Here is a 20888-nt window from a genome sequence, read left to right as displayed (position 1 = left end):
CTCCAGCTGGTTTGGATTTAAAGCAGTGAGGTGAGAAATCCAGTTAGCAGTCAAGAACAGAGATCAGAAACCTTCTTCCAAAATATTAATAGTTGCTGCAGTGACCTTACCCCCAGATACTTACATTAGCAGAAAGACAACTAAGTCTGTAAATTGAATTCCCTTTGGCTAAGACACTGGACATTACACAGCAATCCTTTAGCTGCAGTATTATGTAAATGCATCACAAAGTCTTCAAGGGTATGAGACCCAGCTTCTCCTTCTGCCTCCTCCAAATAACTGGAGAGATGAGAGCAAAGCCCTAGTTGTAGAACCTCCTGAATCTCTGTAATTAAGAAGATAACAAGAAGTCAAGATTATGGCTGGCATTCCAGCTCTGATGGAAAAGTAAAACAACCAAAGCATACTAATGTTACTCTAGCTCTGCACAATGCACTTTCTGGTGTGGAATACTTGTTGCAAGTTGTGAATTAAGTAACTTGGTCTCTCATCCCATTGTATGTATCACCTGGAAAGTTAGAAGAAGAGGAAAATTAGGCAAAGTGACCTGCTCACAGTTACTCAGTTACCATGGAGTACTTGAGGCATGTTTACTGGAGGAGAAGAGACTTTATTGCTGCAGTTTCATAAGGCACAGTTACTCTCCACAGACATTTGTCTTTTGTAATTCCTTCACTGGAAAGGCTATTTGTTAATAGCAGCTGAAAGTATACCTTAATGAGAAGAGTAAGTGACTGATAAAATACTTATTAAAAATGATTAATACTTTGGATATTAAAAAAATCCCTGAAATAACTGATGGCATTTGAGCAAGAGTCTGAAAAGACCTTCCTCTGAAGTCAGGTAAGCCACAAGGGAACTCCAGCAAATGCATAAGAAGAGTAAATCCCTCTTTTGCCCCACATGTTGACACCTGCAGGTCAGGAGTGGCTCCCCACCCCAGAGCTGAAACTCAATTCATAGCAGTTGCTAAGATCCCCTCCACTGAAACCCAATCCTAACAGAAACCTCATGCACCAGAAAAAAAAGTCTCTGTGAGAGCTCTTCCTCTATTTCAAGGCAAACATTTGGAGTGAGGTATGAATTTCCAGTCTCAGCTTTCAATGCAATTTTCAGCTCTGCCAGAGCTGGGTCAGTGTTGCCTCGTCCTCTTGAGAAAGATCTCGTGCATGTAGTCCCAAAATCTTCCCTGGTGAGACTCATTGTGATGAATCATAGCAGTGAGGGCCTCTCCCTGATCAAGGCTTTGCCAATAATCCTGCAGCCACATCTCTTTCCAACTGAAACAAAGAAGAGAGACACCATCATACACCATGAAAACAAACAGACAAATGAGGCTGCAGCTGTAATAGCACTGAAACAATGTTGTTTTTTTTTTGCTTTCACCTTCTCTTCTCCATCCTGTGTGCTACCCAGCCACATAAAGCCAACACAAACTTTGGCAAGAAGCAAACAGCATGCTCTTTTTAATCTGCTTTTTAATCTTGCTAATTCACATACAGAGCTTTTTCTTCTTCTCCTTCCCAGTCACAGAAATCAGCACAGTGCCTTCTGTGTTCACCCCACACACCACACACTAAAGCAGGCAAGGCTGCACTGCCCAGCAGCAGATCTCACCCACTACACCATGAAGACCAAAAGAAATGCACACCATGTCAGGATCTCTGTGGAGCAGACTACAACCTGCATGCCAGGGGAATTCATTTGCTGTGGTAAAGCAGCATTGTCTACACATTTCTGCAGCATACTCCAACAGAGACCTCAAAATAAACTTAAGAGTATGATGTGAAGGGTCACGGGCAGAGGTTTACTCCTGCATTTAAAAAATTTGTGTCTGCCAAAAGGCTCCTTTGTAAAATGCAGCACTTGGATGTGCTGCCAGATCACGTTGCTTACCAGCTACATTCATTAACCTTTGCTCAAGGACTGCCAGCAGGAGTTATTTGTTTTTCACAGCTCTAAGGGCACATGCTAGGAAAAGGAGTATAGCTCCATCAAGCAGTAGGCTTGGAGTGGGAGCTCAGGTGCTTACAAGTCAGGAACCACTGGAGCTCTTGCCTCAGAAGGTACAGATACACATCTTCTGAAGCAGACAGAAAAGGAAAACATGAAGGATTCCCTGGTACAATTTTTCCAGGCACATCTCATGTCCATAAACATGGAGAGAACAACACATTGTGGCTCCATGAGACACAGAAACTTCCCTGGGATGTGCCTGGAGCTTGGATTACAGACCAGATCTTCAATCTTCCTTGCTGATGATGACCGGGGCTCAAGTGATGGAGCACCTGAGCATACAAGAAGCACAACACCAGAGGAGGTACTTCCAAAGGTGTTTCTCTGCTGCCATCTGCTGTAAAAGAAAGTCTACGAAGAAGCAGAGAGAACTCAGGGAGCAGGATACTGCCTAGCACACTCCAAGGGAAAAGCACTTTTTCCTACCTAGTCCGAGAAAAAGGCAATACTATAGAAAAGATCCTCCAGTAAACCAACCAACAAAACGAAGGCTTATGGCCCCCTTTTAATTACAAACATAACTTTGCAATTAGTCAATAGGAGAATTAATTGTACTGTGAAAACCATTCTTCAGTGACAAACCTAAGGTTTGGGAAAAGGCATTTCCCAAAGAACCTGAATGACCTCAGGCTTATTTTCCTTTTTTAATTCCAGTCAACCACTTTTGAAAGCACCCAGACAAAGGACAAAATCGTTGCCCACACTTACAAAATTCCTCACACTTTTTTTCTGGATGGATAACACAATAAAATGTCCCTTAGAGCTTCATACCCACATGGATCTGGGAGAGCACACTTGAAATGATGGACCCTACATTTTCAACTGTTTCTTCTAACACTAACAAAAAGTGCACAGATGTTTTGTGAAGTGTAAGAACCCTTTGTAACAATAACTGCACCTTCAAGCACTGCCAACAGAGCTGTATTAAGAGATCCTTTAAGTACACAGCATTATTAAAAGCTACAGCTAGTTATTTGAAGCATCTTTCCCCCTCAAAAAGCATAGTATTGGTACACTACCTGTCTTCCCCAGAAAGGTCTTCAAGACTTCCAAACCCAGGGGTTGGCATCGGACATCCCATGTGCTTGGGCTGAGCTATGTGAGGTCTGGGAGCTGGACTCTTCCCATGGGACTTTTTGTGCTCCTGCTCCTGTTTGACCCGGGTGTTCTCCCTGTCACAGAGGAAACACTCGAAGCCATTCAGGTAATTAGGCAGCGTCATGTCATTCACACCCCACTCCCGCCTCTCCAGGCTCTCCAGCAAGAACTGGTTTGTGATTCCACCAAGGTTTTTGTACTCCAGATACTTCAGGTACTCCTCTCCATTCTTGTCCAGGAAATCCAGATATTTGGCCAGCTCTCGAGGGCTCTCAAAGTCATCTATGAGAATGATGGAGAGGTTGTTTGGCATCCAGTCCCGCACGGCCGGGGACCCCCGGTACACAGGGACAGCACCCAGGTGCATGGGGCGCCACAGCTTCTCTGTCATGTAGTCATCACAGATGGCATTCTCCAGGGCCAGGTGAAACTTGTACCTGGCAATCAAAGCCATAAACTCAGAGTCCTCTGTGGTGGCTGTAGAGGTGTCTCTGAGGCGCTCGCTGGGAAGCTCACGGTTATGCAGGCATTTCCCATAGGAGTCAACCTGAAACAGCAATTGGCAGCTTTACAAAGTGATTGTCATTCTCCTAAAATCCCTGACTTTGATCACCTCCCACCTGCCTTAGCTTCACCTTCACTCCAAGTTCTTTTCCTTGTAACTATTCCTAGACTACCAGCTCTAACAGGTTTAGAGGAAACCAAGTGCTGGGTTTCAAACGCAGCACTGAGGATGCTACAGGCTGGAGTGTGTAGAGAGGAAGCTGTCACCCAAAAACCATTGCCAGATAAACCAGGAACTGAGCAGTAAGGATGGACATCCAACCCTATGTCAATTTAAAAGTCATCTTTCTATTTAACAGAGACACAGAACTTTTCCAAAGAGTTATTACACAAAGTTCCTGCCAGACTCTGCAGGCTGGCAAAAACTTCTCCATTTGTTAGGCTGAGAAAAACTGATGCAGGGAGCTAAAAGAATACTGCCTAAAAAACTGAAAGACAATACACCTGACCTGGAACTTGCTTCATACTTTGGCAATTCACAGTCGTATTTTAAAGACTTTTGCTTCACTACCAAGTTCCTGGTGAACTGTACCATAAATCAATAGCTACCAACAGAAACAGAACCAATCAGAAAAGAGATGCTTCACAGAAAGATTTTTTTTTTAAATTTAATCTATCCTTGAGAACTTTTGAGGGTAAAAAAACACCAACAATATTCTTTTCTGCTCGAAACATTCTTTCAGCTGATGAAGCTACTCTCCACCAGCTCTGCCACAGCAGCACCAACCACCCCAGAAATAAGATCTGTGAGGGGTGGGCTCCTAAAGCACAGCCACCTGCCTTTCTATTGCACACAAGGCTTGCCCGTGGCCAGCCCTTCCTCTACATCGACTCCAGAGCTCTGAATGTCTGTGGATCTCCAGGTCCACCAAGCTTCCTACTTGCTCTTAGCCTGCCCCCAAGCCTGACCAACTCCACCACCACCAGCTGCCACCAGCCTACCTACTGGCACTCCGTGGGAAGGGACACAACTACAGCTTTTCTCTCCAGCTTGCTGTCAGCATGCATGCATCCCGTTATGCTCCGTGGCTAAAAACAAGGACAAACACAACAAGAGCTGGAGGAGGAGGAAGGGGGTGGGATGCTAGGCTGTCCCAGCAACCCCCCGTGCCCCAACCCTACCTGGATGTACTTCATCAGCTCCCGGACGTAGCGGTCCCGGTCGGAGGGGACATCGCAGTGGGACTGCATGTAAAGCAGAGGGGCATAGCCCTGCTGCCTCCACCGCTCCTTCTCGGCCAGGGGCAGGGCCGGGGCACGCAGGTAGCCGGCCCCGGGCAACCACTGCAGGGTCAGGGGGTAATCCGAGTCCCGGCGGAACGTGGCGGTGTAGTTGAAGAGGCGGATGCCGGGCGGGTGGGACAGGAGGTAGTTGTTCATGGGGGACTCCTCGTGGAACAGCGCCCAGGTCTGGTGGGGCAAGCGGGGCAGAGGAGCTTCGTAAGCCCGGAAATCCGTGCCGTAGAAAATGAGGGTCTTGGTCCGGCGGTACCGGGCCGCCCGGCGGCTGCGGGTCACCAGGCAGGAACCGCGGGGGCAATCGATGCGCTCCGTGTCGCCGGGGAAATGCGGGAAGAGGCTGCCGCTCCACCAGAGCAGGATGGGCAGCGCCTTATTGCTCCGGGTGTCGTTATTGCCGGGCCCCCGGTACGAGGCGGCGGCGGCCACGAAGGCCTCTCCCGGCGGGACGGCAGCCGCAGCCCAGCCCTCCGCCCCGCACGGCTCCTCCGAGACCGACCCACCCGCAGCCTCTTCCTCCTCCTCCTCCGACACCATCGGGCCCTCGGCGGCTGCCAGCGCCAGCAGCACCCAGAGCCAAGCGGGTCCCGGCCCGCCGAACCCCATCCCCGCCGCCCCGGGCAGCCCCGGGCCCCGGAAGCGGCATCTGAGCCCGCCCCGGGGCGGTGCTGGGGAGAGGGGCCGGGCCGGGAGCACCAGGAGGGGAGGGGACAGCAAACAGCGGCTTAGTGACACCCAGCTTCCTTCTTTGGTTTGGGTTTTTGGGTTGTTTTCTTGGGGGAGTGGTGTTTTTTTAAGTTCCTTGTTTGGTTTGGGGTTTTTTAAATATCTACAGGTAGATTTAAAGCTCCTTGGCTACTGCTCTTCAGTACCAACCCGGGAGAATTCATTGTCCTGCACCACCCCACAATAATTAATTCATTTTCCTGCACCACCCCACAATAATTAATTCATTTTCCTCTACCAACCCCAAATAATTAATTCATTTTCCTGTACCAACCTGGGATAATTCATGTTCCTGTACCAGCCTGGCATAATTCATCCATTTCTCTATACCAACCCGGGATAATTCATCTGGGATTAAGATACTGGTAAGTGGTGTAGGGAGAGCTGATAACAAATCCAACAGAAACATTCCAGAATCACCACTTGGTTATAGAATTGCTTAAAGCTTCAAATTCATTAAGAAATAATCCCAATCCCCAGACTTTGGGTAGTTCATAATACAGGACTTCAGTATGGACCCAAGCAAAGAGGTGTTTTCTACCTGGAAAAGGAACAGGCTCAAACATGGGAATTTTTGCTTTTCCTTTGTAAAGTTTGACACTGACAGAGCATGATCCAGCCCCTGCCATCCCCACCAGCTCCCTCCACTGCTGTCCCCAGAGAATGCCAACAGAACCCAGCTCCAAAAGGCCACTTCCACATGCATCAGAAGGGTTGCTGCCACAAAAAAAACCACCCAGAAGCACAATTTACTCCACACAATTAATATACAAGATGTGCAAAGCCCATCTTTATCATTCAGTAGCAGAGTCTGGACATAATGTACAGTCTGTAGGAGAATAATCTGGAAAATATTCTACAGCAAGCTAAGTAAGGTTGGATATCTAGCAATGATTGTCTTGTGCTTTCATACAGATTGTTGTAAGATTATCAGCACAATTATTGTACAATATCAATGTTCTATGCTACAGTCAAGTTACACTGCCAGTTCACTCTGAACTTTGCATTTGCAATTAGCACCTTCCCCTCCAAAGAACAAAACAACTCCAAAACCAAGAACCCACCCAGCTATCCTAACTCTGAAATAAAAGCTCTGCTTCCCTGAAAAATTAACACTGCAGAAGTCATTAACAGTCACAAGGTAGGGTAGTACTTTCCAAAGTAGGCAAAAATAACCAAACCACCCTGATCTGACTCAAGCTGTTAAAGAGAAAATGAAAAGGTCTTCGCAAAAAATGAAAGTTCAGAAGGGGCAGTAGAATAAAAACCATTCACCTAGGCAAAGTAACACTGAGATTAAACAGCACCTTTTGTCTGTCGACTCTTGATGGATTTCTTATCACTGCTCACTGTAAATAAGGGAAAAAAAAAAGAGACTGAATTTGATCAGCAGAAGATTAGGACTGTAGAGGATCAATCAATCAGCTAGACTTCAGCCCTTCCCCTTTCCATCCTCCCGCAAAATACAGGGTTTGGAAAAATAAGCAGTGTTTATTTACTAACAATGACATAAAATACATCTTAATATATTTTTATTTCTTTACAAATTAAAAGATGCATTGGAAAAAACAAGTGAAGAAAATGAAAGGTTCATTTATGACTTCATTTCCAACCCCCACACCCCCCCCCAGTATTAACACTAGAAATTAGTATTTGTGGAAGTCTGTGGTTGCTGCACCTTAATATTCCTGGGAAGTTGTTTTTCCTCTCTGGTTAAAAATCCACTAGATTTTTTTGGTTGGAGGCAGTACATGGAGTAAAAAGTTGGCCACATTCATACAAAAACGCTGAAGGTTCTGTCAACTACATCTCTGAGTACACATGAAGGTTCTCCATTGCAATTGTCATGTTCTCCTTTCTGTGTAGTGATGGGAGGGAAGACAAACTAGCAGCATTAGAAGAAAAATGGATTTATATACATGCTACAGGATACAGAACTAAAACCACAGCCAGATATTTTTCTGATCTTAACAAGGACTTTCCTCTGAAATATCAAGCCCTCTATGATCCACCCACATCCTTCCTTCTGCTTTTAGTGCTACTGGTATCTTAAACTCCTGGGTATTATAAGAACACTTGTTAAGTGCTCAAGCTAAAAGATACCAGTCCCCCCCTTCAAAAAGCAAATAAACAAAGCCCTTAGAATTCTGAATTTGATTCACACTCACTCCCTCTTTCCCAAGGAGTCATCTCACCCACCCTTGCAGAATGGAGCAGCAGAGTGGCCAAAGTGGATGGGTTCATCTGTCTGAGGTATTTTAGTTTAACAAACAGGCTTATAAAAAGGTTTTGTGCAAGCTGATCAGTAAGGTAGAATGGGGGGGTGGGGGAAGGTATAAACATCCAGTAATGAAGCTCTGCACTATGGCCCAGATGCCCTCAGTAACCGAAACCAGGTACTTGCAGTACCTACTACAGTACAGTCTACATTTAAGTTTCTGCATCTCCTTCCCTGTATCCCAGGGTACAACTCAGTCTCAAACCTGCATTGGTATAAATCAAATTCCTACACCTTTGCTATGATTCACAATGATACAGTTGAAAATGACTGCTTCCTCATCATCCAGTTCCTACACAGCCCTGTATCATTGTGTTCAAAGTATTTCCTGCCCAAGAGGCTTTTGTTTCCCACCACCACCTAGACAGACAGGGAAGTTCTGCAGGAGAGGCCATGGAACATGGATGGAGTAGGATACTACAGAGCCATGCAATAAGGAAAGGAGTCACCACACACACTGCCAGGAAGCCTCACCTCTGCCCCTACCCTGTTCAGAAGCTGTTGATTGTTGCTCACTGAACTATTTATTCCTCACTCCATCACAGATCTGCACAGCAACTTCCAGTCCAGGGAAGATGGTGGAAAGAACTCTGCCTTGCTTCCTCCTGGTTTACCACTCATTTCCTTTTTCAGGGATTGCTGGTTCAGCCAGCCAGGTGCTACCTCTCTGCTCTGAGACGTCATGCTTCCCTCTTAAGAGGAGACACAAAATGTTTTGGTTGTTTCAGCTCCCACTCCTTGACCTGCCCCTTGTCCTCCCCACCTGCCCATCCTCCTCCTCCTCCTCACACTTGGAGCATGCACACGTGCCCATACAAACACACAGCAACTACCAGAAGTTTGGAAGAGTTATCGCTTTTTCACCCAATGTTGAATCATGTACAGTGAACTGAAAACAAAACAAAAAAACCCCCAAAAAACTACATTCATTAGGACAGGATTAGCGAGCATGGGGTGGGGTGGGGGGGGGTGAACTCCTGCCAACCACAGGAAACAATTTTTAGATACAAGTAAAAGACCTGGTATCAAAAGCCTTTTTTGTTTGTTTGTTTGTTTAGCCCTCACCAGGAAAATTTTTTCATCTCTCTTATGGGACTGGGAGAGGTTGAAAGGATTTCTGCTTATGCAATGTGTATTAAAAATTATGGAATTGTACAGATTTCTATGTTGTCCTTTTTGAGGGCACTGGGCCTTCTGATCAGGTCATTAGTGGAGACTGAAATGTCACTGCTGAGTTCCAGCACCACTCCCTCCTTTAGCTCAGTAGCTGCCGAATCTCCTTGTGCATGTGACAGAGGAAGTCCACATATGAAGCTCCTCCATTCAGGCTCTTGTCCTCCACTAGAAAGTGTTTGAACAGCATTTCCAGCTTATCTTCTTGCTTCACTATTATTAACTATGAAAAAACACAAAACAAGAACAAAACCAGCAGTCAGTAGTTAGCAGAATTAATGTTCTTGGGGGAAAAAAAAAAAGAGCAAAAAAGCTGAATAGCTCTAAAAGGCAAAGAGAGATGACCAGAATTACAGCATGTGCAGCTTATGTGCTTTGACTTCTGTAAATAAACTGGGTTAAGTCTCAACCCGTTCTAAATGAAAGGGAAATAACTTGTATATGGTTTGTGAAGTCATATATTGCAATAGGTTTGAAAGAAAATGAGGTTTCAAACTCTAGTAAGCACAGAACTCCAAACTAGTCACAACATTTTTCTTCAGATCCTTGAAAACTTTACATTTGAATTACATTTATGGAAGAGTAAATTGAGCATTGCAGCATCACCAGGCATCATCTGGTTTGCTAGCAGGGAAGGGTATTTAAGCTACAAACAGGGGAAACATTTTTACCTTCATGTAGCGGGATCTCTGCACTTGTAACATGTCAACAATAGATCGGACTTTCCTGGAAAAGGGGTTTTCCAAGACAGGCAGAGCATTCTGCAATGACAGACAGTCAGTCCCCATTACTCACATGAGGCAGAACAGCATGAAAAAAACTCAGCAGTTTTGTCATAGTACACAAAGGTAGAGCTACTCCCACTAGTATACAACTTCCTGTCCTCGACTGGTTAAAGGAGAATATATCATACCAGAATTATCTGTTCCAGTGACTTACAAACTGTTCTCCTCACTGCCAGTGGAAAAGTGGCTTGTCAAATAAAAACAAGGCAAAGAGTGCCCCACACACCCACTTTTCCACTAGTTCCACATCTCTGTGATTCCCTTGTTCCTAGTATGAGAAATGCAACACCATTGTCTCAACTTGCTTTCTGGTATCAGTTTTGGGTGAGTGTCCCAGACACCATCTCCCACACTGCCACCCCTCCAGCTCACCAAGGCGTTGCTGATCTGATTGAAGGATGACACTCCAAAGAGGTTCTGGAGCAGCCCCTGCTGCACGTTGACTCCCACCCACACAAAGATGTTCAGCCCATTCTCCAGCAGGTAGATGTCACCCTTGCAGAGACGTTCCTCTGAGTTCCGGATTGCTGCTGGCAAGGAGTCACTGTCAACATCTGCTTTGGTCTGGTTTAGAGGGAAATAAAAAAATAAAAAATAAATACAATCCAAGGTTATAAAAGAACAACATCTTATTAAGTCCTGAAAAATTCTGCTACTAAGACCACACTGGTTTTCTCATTTCTAGGACTCATCCGACTGCAATACCTGTGACTGAATTGTCACCTTCCCTGTCTTAGTTTTCTTACTGAATGTGACATTGAAGCAGACCAGAGACTCCTGGTCTGCAAAAGGGAACATAAAGCTGCTGTAAAATTATACTTCCCATGTTGCCTTCTGGAGTAAGAATGTAATCAGCTGTTAGTATCATTCCAGCAACTATGGCAGTGAAAGGTTGGAAAAGTACATGGAGTTGCCCTGCAACCATGAAAATTACTACATAAAGTTACAAGAAGCTTTAGGACTTCTTAACAGCTATGAAAGGGTCAAAAGTGTCATCTTTGCCACTAGTCATCTGCTCACAGCTCAAAGAGAAAAAATCCCCCAGCGAATTCACAAGATGCAGTACAGCATCTATCACTGAGTGGAATCAAGTGAAGCATCCCAACAGATGGCAGCTCCCAAATCCTTCTCAAATCACTTTCCCTTGCTAAAGCATAAATGCCAGCCCTTATGACAAGTCAAGACAGCAGCAAGTCTCAATCTGTAAAAGAATCTCCTGAATTACTCACCAGGGGCAGAAGCCTGGGATAAAAGAACACGTTTGTTTCTGCCACATCCATGGAGGTGACCAACTGACGGATGTAGGCACGGTCATCCGTGGTGACCTCTGGGCCAGGCTGGAGGACGTCACTCTTCAACACACAATTCAAGTACACAGGAAGCAGCTTCATGCATTCAGGGAGGATCAACTACAAGTCACAAGCAGACAGAAGCTGGTCAGCTGCCTGCCTTGCTGTATAAGCTTGTGCTTGACAAAACAATGCTTGCGTCAACCCCCAGAGCGCGGTACAGCTGCCAGGAGTGAAAGCTGACAGTCCCATCACATCATGGACTGCAAAACTAACATAAAACTTTACCCTCGAGCAAGCAGTGCTTCTTGAGCCCCAGACAGATGTCCAAGAATCATAGAATCGACTGGGTTGGAAGGGACCTCAGAGATCATCAAGTCCAACCCTTGATCCACGACCGTTGCAGTTACCAGCCCATGGCACTCAGTGCCACATCCAGTCTCTTTTTAAATATCTCCAGGGATGGAGAATCCACCCCTTCCCTGGGCAGCCCATTCCAATGCCTGATCACCCTTTTGGTAAAGAAATTCTTTCTAATATCCAACCTAAAAGAAGCCACGCTCACCTACAGTTTTACTACCAGTCTCTCTACTTCGAGTCTTCTCTTTGTAGATGTCTACTGAGCAAAGCAATTGACTGGTTTTTGAGTAGGTTTAGTAGGAAGAAGCTCTCATCACTTTGCATAACCTGATGCACTTGTGAGTCAAGTGAAAGCAGTGGAGTTTACCTGGCCAGCAGAAGAGGGACTAGCACAGTTCTTCCGATAGCAAGCTAGGATCTGGGCACACTGGCTGATCAGAGCATCTCGTACAGCTTTCACTGGGCTGCTCAGAACTCCACGATATGCTGCACAGAAAGAGGAGAGAGATGGATGGCTGTCAAGTGACTCCCCATGAACAGGACAAAAAAATGACACTGCTTTCACAAAGTAAAGCTAACCAACTATTGTTTATGGAGGTCTTTTTTCCACCCCCTTCAAAGCTGTGGGAAAGAGATAATCTGTTCCTACTGAAGATCTGAAGGAGGTCATTTACTCCATCTCATTGCATATTCTTCAACTCTTCTTCCTATGTACTTTAAAATGCATTCAGTCACACTGAGTGCATGGGGTACCATAAAAACTCCTTTTATAGCCTGGCCATCTTTCTTACAATGGACAGAAAATGGAGTGTTTCTTACATTTTAACAGCAATAAACATACTCATCTCTAACTCTCTGCTGGATTTGTCAACTTTTACTGCAGACTAGAAAGGAGAAACAGGGTTGCAATTCTTGTTACCAGGTTTACCCTTACCATATTTAGCCAGGTAATTGATGAGGGTGTCTGTCTCACAGTTCCTGTAGAGGTCAGCCAGCTGCGTGCAGCAGTTCAAGGAGAGGTTGTGAATGCGGAGTCGTCGCTGTCCTGCACAGCTTGTGTACAACAGAGCACACTGCAAGAGACAAAAAAATGCCAGGGTACAGAAACATGAGGTCCTGCTACAATAAGAAAGGCAGGGTCTGAATATAGATCATGAAAAACTAGGGCTCGGGTGCCTAAACAAAGATGATTATGTAAGAGGCTCACACAACAACAAAGAGCACATGCTTGGAACCAGGGTCAATGAAAAGATAACAAGCAGCAATGTTAGCAGTTTGTACCTTGGAAAACAGATTCTAGTTTCAAGCAGCCTGGGCCAACCTTAAGAACAAGCATGCTGAAAGGGTAAGGGTATAGTAAGGGGCAGAAAGAAAGAACAGTGCCTTGAAGGAGTGTTTGATCATTCAGAGGGAACATTGTCCACTTGTGCAACTGGCACTCCTCCCAACTTGAGATTTGGTTCCACCTTGACACAGTTGTGTTGACAATTCTTAACTGAAAACTCACTTCTTTTCCCCTAAAAAGCTTTCCTGCTCACCTGAAGGAGTGCTCCACTGTCTTCACTCAGTTTGTCATCATGCTTGAATTCCACTGTGATGGTTTTATCACAGTCCAAACCTGCCATCTCCACGTCAGTTGTGTTACTCATATAGAATGCTCCGAAAAAGTCAGTTGCTCGAATACCTATCAAAAAAAAAAAAAAAAAAGAAGAAAAAACCCAACATGAACCACATTTTTCAACAGAAGAGCACCACAGACAGCCTTTGGAGCCCTGAAAATCCTGTGTCTGTGACACTAACTTATCTTGACAGACTTCAGCAGCGAGCTTTGCTCAGGCTTGACAAAAGTCTTAGAACTTCCAAGCTTTAGCAGAGCTTTTTGCATATCCCAGTCTCAGGGTGTTTTAAAATAGGGAAAAATCTGTTCCTTCCCATCCTACATGCCTGAAGTAGTACATTTAGGACTCTTCATGCTATCACCCACCTGTGCTTGTACGCACTCTCATGACAGCATCAAATCCCACTTCTTTCTGGACGTCTCTTCTCAAGTCATTTAGGAACCTGTCCTGGTCTGTCTCCAGCTGGAATAGAAGCAATAATTCAAGTTTGATACTCCCATAAGGCAGAGCTGCTCCATGAACCATCATCTCATTTCAAACCAGATACAATCTCTTGCAGTTTTTCTCTCCAAACAAGCCAACAAACTCAGTGCCCTGCTCATAAAACACTGTGCTGAAAGGTAACAGCACAGCTTCTCTTCCTGTTGCTGTTGTTACTGGAGATAATTTATCTAAAGACAGAAGCAATTTCTTTCCAAAGCAGTACTCATTCACTGGGGTTCACACAGTAAAAAAAGCCTCATAACTGAACCATAATACTTATTTTTATCATATATCAGACTGAGCCAGTGTCACTCTTACCTGGAAATATGCGTATTTATAAATGGAGCCTCCTGTCTGGTAAGGTACCACACCAAGTGTTGCCACATCTAAATACTGGTTTGGAAACAGGAACAGATCCACACAGCAGCCCTGGGCCACACAGTCCTTGGCCAAGTTGTTGTAAAAGCTTGTCTGTGGTTGAAACAAAGTCTGAGAAAGGAAGTCAGAGATGAGATCAGAAGTTTGTTGTAAGGAAAGGAAGGAGAGATCCAGTTCGTGATCCTAGCCAACACACATCTAGACATTAGATCTCTCTTCAGGGAAATTAGAATCATATAAATTCATATAAATCATATAGATTCATATAAATTCTGACCCTGCCTTTGAAGAATTGTTGAAATATTACAGAAATTACTACAGTTTGCTTAATTCTAAATTCAGCACCTGTACATCCATCCAGATATGGTTATTTTATCCTGTGTAAGAACCTACACCTACCTCTTCCTGCTCTCATACCAGGTGTCCTTATGTCAAGTCTCCTTTATCTTTTGTTCTCAAGCATCTTTTTTCTTCTCTGCACCTTTATCTTTTGTTCTCAAGCCAAGTTAAGAGATTAGCTGGCACGGTTACATTATTTCCTACCCTTGACAATTTCTTCAGGTTGATTCAGAGTTATTTTATCCCATATAGAATATAATATAGATCTGTTACCATCAGCATCACTCAAACCATTATTACCTTCTCCTTATCTGTATTGATCAGTTTCTTATCATCCCTGTTCTTCAGCTTCCCTGGGGCCTCTGCAATGGGCAGAGAGGTGTGGAAAATGAAGAGCTTGCCAGCACACTCAGCTGCCTGCAGGGAAGTGAGTGCAACAGCACAGGTTAGAAACAATTCATAAAAAATAGAGGGGAAACCTTACCAAGGGAACAGTATATACAAGATGGAGTTATACCATGTGTTTGATTATCTGGATCAAGTACTTGGATGGAAGAACTTTAGGAAAAGTTTACTTGGTTAGCACGTTGTTTTGGGATTGCATTTTCTCCTTTTATTTATGATTATATCAGAGCTTGAAGCACAGGATTACAAACCCACCAAATTACAGAACTCCTCAACAAGACATGACAGACTTCAGCACTTGGTTTTAGCATTGGAGGATTTTTTTCTTAATTATTTTTTTTAGCTTCTGTAAAACCCTAAAATAACCCTGCTTTGCTTGTTCAAAGCAAAACCCAGCCAGACAACTGGGAATAAGCCACATCTTATATTTTAATTATTAAAATAATAAAATTATGAAAAACATAAAAAGGACAGAAAACAGCTAGCTAGCTACCTAACAAAACATAGGTACATGTACTTGAAGAATGAGCCAGGTACTCCCTACATGCCAATGATCTGCCACAGGGAGACTTAGAGAAAGCTTTGGAATAGTCTTTGCTTTGGAAATACTTTGCTGATAGAAAACCAGAAAATAGTCTGCAACAGAAAAGCTTTGGAATACTCTGCTAGCACACACTATGAACTTCCAAGTACTCAGACTGAAAACCAGTTGGCACCACAATGCAGTTACTTACTAACCTTCAGAGCCTCCAGCCCTGCTTGAATCACAGGTGCAAAAACAGTTTCTGTTTCTCTAGTGTCTGCAAACATTTCAGGAATCTGATCCAGCAAACTAGCAGAGAACAAGAAAAAGGAGGAATTCAAGATCCCACTTCACTGGGAAAGCCACACAATTGCAGTTGATGACCCACAAGACTAAGGTGGCTTAAACACAAGTCTCTAACATGCCTGTAAATCTGCAACATTTTTACAGTATTTGCTAATGTACAAACCAGGATATACGTTTTCTTTAAACATGCAGTAGCCAGGTCTAGCTCCCAAAACATAGCTACACACCATAGCTTACTTACAGTTCAAGTATCATGATAATCAACTTGCCTAAACTTTGCTAATTGCTCTTTCCTTCTAGATTTCACCTTTTCTAATCTCACTTTTCTCCACAGAATCAAAATCAGGCAACACTGTTTGAATTTTCAGTTACTTAGGTAGCTGCCTCACTGAAGCAGTGCTTCAGGATTAGAAATACTTCATTAGAAATATTCATTAGAACGAGTATTTCATTCTGCATCACTCTAGTTGTGTTTTGTTGTGCTCTCTCCCAGAGACACCCTTCTGCTCTAAATCCCCTCAAGTCTATCTTCTGCCCAGATGGACTACAAGCTAAATACACCCTTATCCCACCAATTTTCCTGTCCTGCTTTGCCAGCTTAATCTCAAAGGGTGCAGGAAGTTAAAACACACAAAGTGACTTTTAGGTGAACAGCAGAACAAACACTTTGATCCCACCAAACAAGACCTTTCTAGCCACACTGTAAATAACTTCTCCATTACCTGGTGATAACTGTCCTGGATTCATTCACATTCACCAGAAAGCCATCAAGGAGTGGCACAAACATATCTGCCACATCTGAGACAACCATCATTTGTGGCTGGGCCAGAGAGCTCTTCACATTATAGAAGTGTAAGACTTTGTTGTAGGTGACAAAGCCTACTCGAATGGCTGACTCCTCCATGTTGCCTTCCCTGTAAGAGAGAGATTGGTCTTCACATCATCATTACACAGAACCTAACCAAGGAAGATCTACAGGAAAAAGAAAAGGAAGGAAGAATTCTTTTCACCCAGAAGGATTTCCAGAAAGATGTTCTGCTTGGCAGTTTCCTGAAGCTTGGCAGGATTATCAAATATGTTTTTTTTTTAATTTCTAGCTATTTTTTTTAAAGGCAAAAAGCAACAGTTTCCCCCACTCTGAGTGGCTACAACAGTACACCATATACCTACCTGGGCAGGTAATCTAGAAGTGACTTCAATTCTTCACATATTAGCCTCACTAAGCCACTCTTTACAGCATTGTAAGACACATCAATCATGAAAATGAAAGCAGGTGGACTGGGAAACTTGTTATTCTGTGGAAGAGAGGGAAAAAGTCACCTTGTGTCACCTGTTACGTGCAGCCCACATAACAGCTCTGTAGCACAGACAAATGAATGTTGGTCAGAACTCCTAACAGCTTTCAGGTACTTCTCTACTGATGAGCAGTAGTTTTTTTAAATCATTGCCCCATTCCTGCCCAAGACAGGCAGGGGAACACACTGTGCTTGGAAGGGACTGGTATTACATGTCCCACACTGACTTTGCCAGGAAGAACAGGGTAGTTGTAACCAGATCACCCAGCAATAAACAGGTGCCACAGTACCTTGCAATAGTCAACTGTTGCTAGAAACTCATAAGAGCCCAGGGACAACTCTGGTCTGTCATAGAAGTCTACTCGTTTCCCAGTATGATCCAAATGCTGGAAGTACTGGGGTGGCACTGGGGAAGGAAAAAACAATTCAGTTCAGTAACACTGAATCCAGGCTAAACACTGTGACTAGAGAGCTAAGATGACAACAGCTCTTTCAAATAAAACTCCAGGAAAGCTACCTAGCACCCTCTGCTAGCACCCAAGTATCACTGAGAATACAAATGCAATTCAAGAAGCATCATTAAAGCCCAGAAATACAAACTGCTCCCAGTTTGCCCCTTGCACCAGGTGGCAGACTCCACAGTCACTGTCATCCTTTCCTTGAGTCTCCTTCCAATTCTCAGTGTAAGCAGCACCTCAGCAATAGCACTACCACATGCTGGTAGGATTCTTCTCAAGGGTTCAGTCCAAAGGAATAATAACAATAACCATTTGTGTAAATGGCAATAAATAACTAAAATAATAATAAAAACAGTAATAAAATCTTGTGTAAAGATTAAGAAATGACTAAGAGTTTGAGGGAAAGTACAGGCTATGACATTACTGACTCAGTTCAGGCTTACTGAAAGATGGAGCTCCTTATTTTGCTGTGTGATTTCCCCTTCTCATTCCCTTTCCCTGCTGCACAAGAGTAAAGCCTTCCAGACCCTCTCAGCCTGCCCTAATCCTTGTGTCAGAACAGACAGGCTGCTTCTTACCCTGGGTTGTAACAGGAAGAATCCTGTTACATCTGTGTAACCAGACACAGGGCTTAGTGCTTTTGTGCTGGTACCAAGCACCAGATGGCAAATTAGGAGTTAAGTTTTCACCTACAGAAGTCAGCTGCCAAAAAAACCCAAGCATTTTCCTTCTGCCCCCAAAGCTATGTGAGAGTTCCTCTTGCAGGATTGCAAGGGTGACAACATTCCAGCTGCTGCTGCCTCTGTAGCTCCAGGGGAGAATCAAATCATCTCCAACAGCATCACCTTTAAACATTCAAAGTTTCAACGGTTCCAAAGAAAACCAAGTGATCTTGTTGTGAGTATATAAATTAGCACCTGGCACTTCTCTCCTCTCCAAGCACACAGCCAGTGCAAGCTAATTACCCGATTGGTTTTGCAGAGGAAACAGAAATTGTTCTCAGGTATTAGGTACAACTACACTGGATTTTCACAGCACTGCTTCCATCAGCAGTCTCTGAGCATCCCTCCCTTTTCTGCCCCTGCCCAGTTGTTGCAGGTACAGTCATTCATAGGGCTGCTGAGTGAGCATACAGGCTGAATGTCACCAGAAAAATAGGGTTTTGTTGGTTTAGGGTTTTTTTTGCAACTTGGCCCTTTTAACCCCTGTCAGCTTCCCTTTTCTGTTTGTACAGACAGTTGTACAGCACAGCTGAGGTGGTGAGAACAGTTCCCTACAAGCCACCACTGCTACCAAATCAAACACTCCAAACATCACCACCGTGCCTTCAAAACTCATCCATGGGTGTCCTGCTATAAAGCTGCAAATAGTGAATTCTGCTTAAAAGGAAGCAGGTTTTATATTAATTAGAAGAGCAACAAAGATTAACTGGCATACACTGAACACTCCTATTCAGCTGCAGAAGATTTAGCTGCAATCTCATCTCTAAGCAGTGTTTAATCAGGCTTTGTGAGCAAAAAAAAGAAATCCCAACTTATGCTGCTGACTAGATGTATCTCTCAATCTGTCATAGAAAAATGTACATTTGAAATACCCTCAGGCAACAGCATAAATAATCTTTCAAACCATCAGAAATCATCCCACAAGCACCTCATGTTATAAAAATCAGTACAGTCATACTGCAGTGCATAAGCACCTACTTCCTTGGAGCATGATTTCAGAACTGAGCAAATGTGTTTTATGATGAGGTGTGTTTGGTTTTTTTGCAAGACTAAACACACAATAAAGCACAGTTAGCATTCTCAATGATGATAACATGCACTGTAAATGATCCTAGCATACATTATAAATGATCATAACATGATTTTTTTTGCCTGCATCTTGTTCACAGATGACTCCAACAGAGCCAAGACACTGATTTCCAGAAGAAACCTTACCCTCAGTGACACAGCTGCAGAAACAACACTGGAACCTCCTTCCACCCTCAATGAATTGCATAAAAGGGCACATGTAAGCTTTGCACCTATTGCACCGGACCGGACCCGACTCTCCATGGTCTACCAAGTAAGGGAGGTTCTGTGGGAGCAGGGGAAAAAACAGGAAAGAAAGGTCACAGGGTGAGAAAGAAGTTTTAAGCTCTGCAATATGTGTGGTCACAACCTCCACAGCCCCAGAAAGGCTGTGATGACCTCATGGGAGTGAGCACACAATTCATGCTTCCCCACAGGTTGTGTTTTAAAAGCTCCTCTGCCTTCTTTTACCTTGTAAAAAAAAAACAAAACCTCTTTGACAAATTGGAAGCCAGTCACTGCATGCCATATGTTCAAGAAGATAAAGTATCCTGACTATCTTCAAAAATTTCAGCTGATAAGACTTATTTTTGAAATCCACCATAAAATCCAGTGTATCTGGAAGTTCTGCTTGTCTCAACCCTATTGTATAGCAAGTCCTCCCATCTGTTACATTTATATCGTTTTCTAACTACTACTGATAATGCCCTATTTATGCAGCCAAGCCAGAAAGAGATCCTTGGCAACTTCTGCAGCTTCTCAACCTCAGAACAAGCAGGAAGCTCTTTAAAATTAAGGCAGAACTCGTACAAGCTATATTCAGAGTTCAAAGCATCTGTCACAACTAAGAACTGAGCTCCCAAGAAAGTTTAACCATTTACTTTTAAATCTGCTGACACCAAATGTGTCCACTCTTTATTAGTCACACCAAACCTCTGATCTTGCCTAGGACACAACATTTTCATCCAGCAGGAGCCAAGCAAATGCTGCAGGCACTTTCTCCCTGTCTGTGCCACAGCTGTGTCAGTTCTCCTTTTCAGCATGAGAACCCCACTCCTGATGTACAAATCCACACAGGCTCTGCACCCCCAAATCTTTGCTTTCTGAACTGAATTAACAGAGTGCAAAGGCCCTGGATGTGGCACAACCAGGTGCTGAATTTTCTCATATTCTGAGTTTACCTGAGTGCTGTGTTTTCATGAGACAGTTATTCTCTTGAGTTCTATTTACAGTCTTAGTGCTCTGAACAGCTGAGCCTTCATCTGTTGGAAGGGTCCCCTCCACAGGGAGTTTGCCCTTGCTAGAAGCTGACTGGTCTCCAGGGCAATTTTCCATCCCTAGCCATGTTTTTTCTGGATATTACAAGTGTTTGTTCAACACATAAAGACACCAGGAGACTGAACAACCAGCTGTTTGTAAAGCTCCTCCACAAACTCTGCAGCTCCACAAGCCTCTGGGTTTCTCAAATAGGAAAATGTTCTCCTGTTGTGCTCCTTTTAAACTCCAGCCACAAATACAGCAATACAGGAATTAACTTCACAGCTCAAGTTTTATCACAAACCACTTTAGGAACATCAATAAATGCAACATGATAAAACCTCCCTGAAAAGCCCAGAGGATGCTCCTTTCCCCAGCAGATGCTGAAATTAAGCTTAACAGGGCAGAGAGCAAACACATGTATTTGAATTTAATAAGTTTGTCTCTATGCCACTGTTCCAGGCAGGCTAACACCACGCAGCAGCCAGAGTATATAAAATAATTCCA

The 20888-nt window shown here is 43.9% G+C and overlaps 2 protein-coding genes across 6 annotated transcripts in view; both read right to left on the bottom strand.

The window, feature by feature from the left end:
* Positions 1-589: 589 nt before the first annotated feature.
* On the bottom strand, positions 590-5533 carry FUT11 (fucosyltransferase 11). Its single transcript, XM_008504033.2, has 3 exons — positions 4801-5533; positions 3036-3661; positions 590-1280 (listed from the first exon to the last, which is right to left on the bottom strand). The coding sequence occupies exons 1-3, from the start codon at positions 5521-5523 to the stop codon at positions 1133-1135; spliced, it is 1497 nt and encodes a 498-aa protein (XP_008502255.2). The 5' UTR covers positions 5524-5533; the 3' UTR covers positions 590-1132.
* An 879-nt stretch (positions 5534-6412) lies between these two features.
* Positions 6413-20888, bottom strand: part of SEC24C (SEC24 homolog C, COPII coat complex component) — a 34257-nt gene continuing 19781 nt past the window's right edge. For all 5 annotated transcript variants that reach the window (XM_030452786.1, XM_030452788.1, XM_030452789.1 and 2 more), the window contains 15 exons: positions 19272-19410; positions 17167-17282; positions 16752-16876; positions 16304-16495; positions 15491-15584; positions 14648-14764; positions 13949-14119; positions 13513-13609; positions 13067-13212; positions 12463-12601; positions 11896-12014; positions 11109-11288; positions 10252-10443; positions 9766-9855; positions 6413-9317 (listed from right to left, as the gene is read on the bottom strand). In XM_030452786.1, coding sequence (XP_030308646.1) covers positions 9177-9317; positions 9766-9855; positions 10252-10443; positions 11109-11288; positions 11896-12014; positions 12463-12601; positions 13067-13212; positions 13513-13609; positions 13949-14119; positions 14648-14764; positions 15491-15584; positions 16304-16495; positions 16752-16876; positions 17167-17282; positions 19272-19410 — 2058 coding nt within the window. In that variant the 3' untranslated portion in view covers positions 6413-9176. The remainder of the gene's footprint in view (positions 9318-9765; positions 9856-10251; positions 10444-11108; positions 11289-11895; positions 12015-12462; positions 12602-13066; positions 13213-13512; positions 13610-13948; positions 14120-14647; positions 14765-15490; positions 15585-16303; positions 16496-16751; positions 16877-17166; positions 17283-19271; positions 19411-20888) is intronic.

This window comes from Calypte anna, chromosome 6 (assembly GCF_003957555.1).
Source record: "Calypte anna isolate BGI_N300 chromosome 6, bCalAnn1_v1.p, whole genome shotgun sequence".
In the NCBI taxonomy this organism is placed as follows: Eukaryota; Metazoa; Chordata; class Aves; order Apodiformes; family Trochilidae; genus Calypte; species Calypte anna.
Note: the sequence above shows the minus strand (reverse complement) of the source record. Positions and strands in the feature narration are given on the sequence as shown.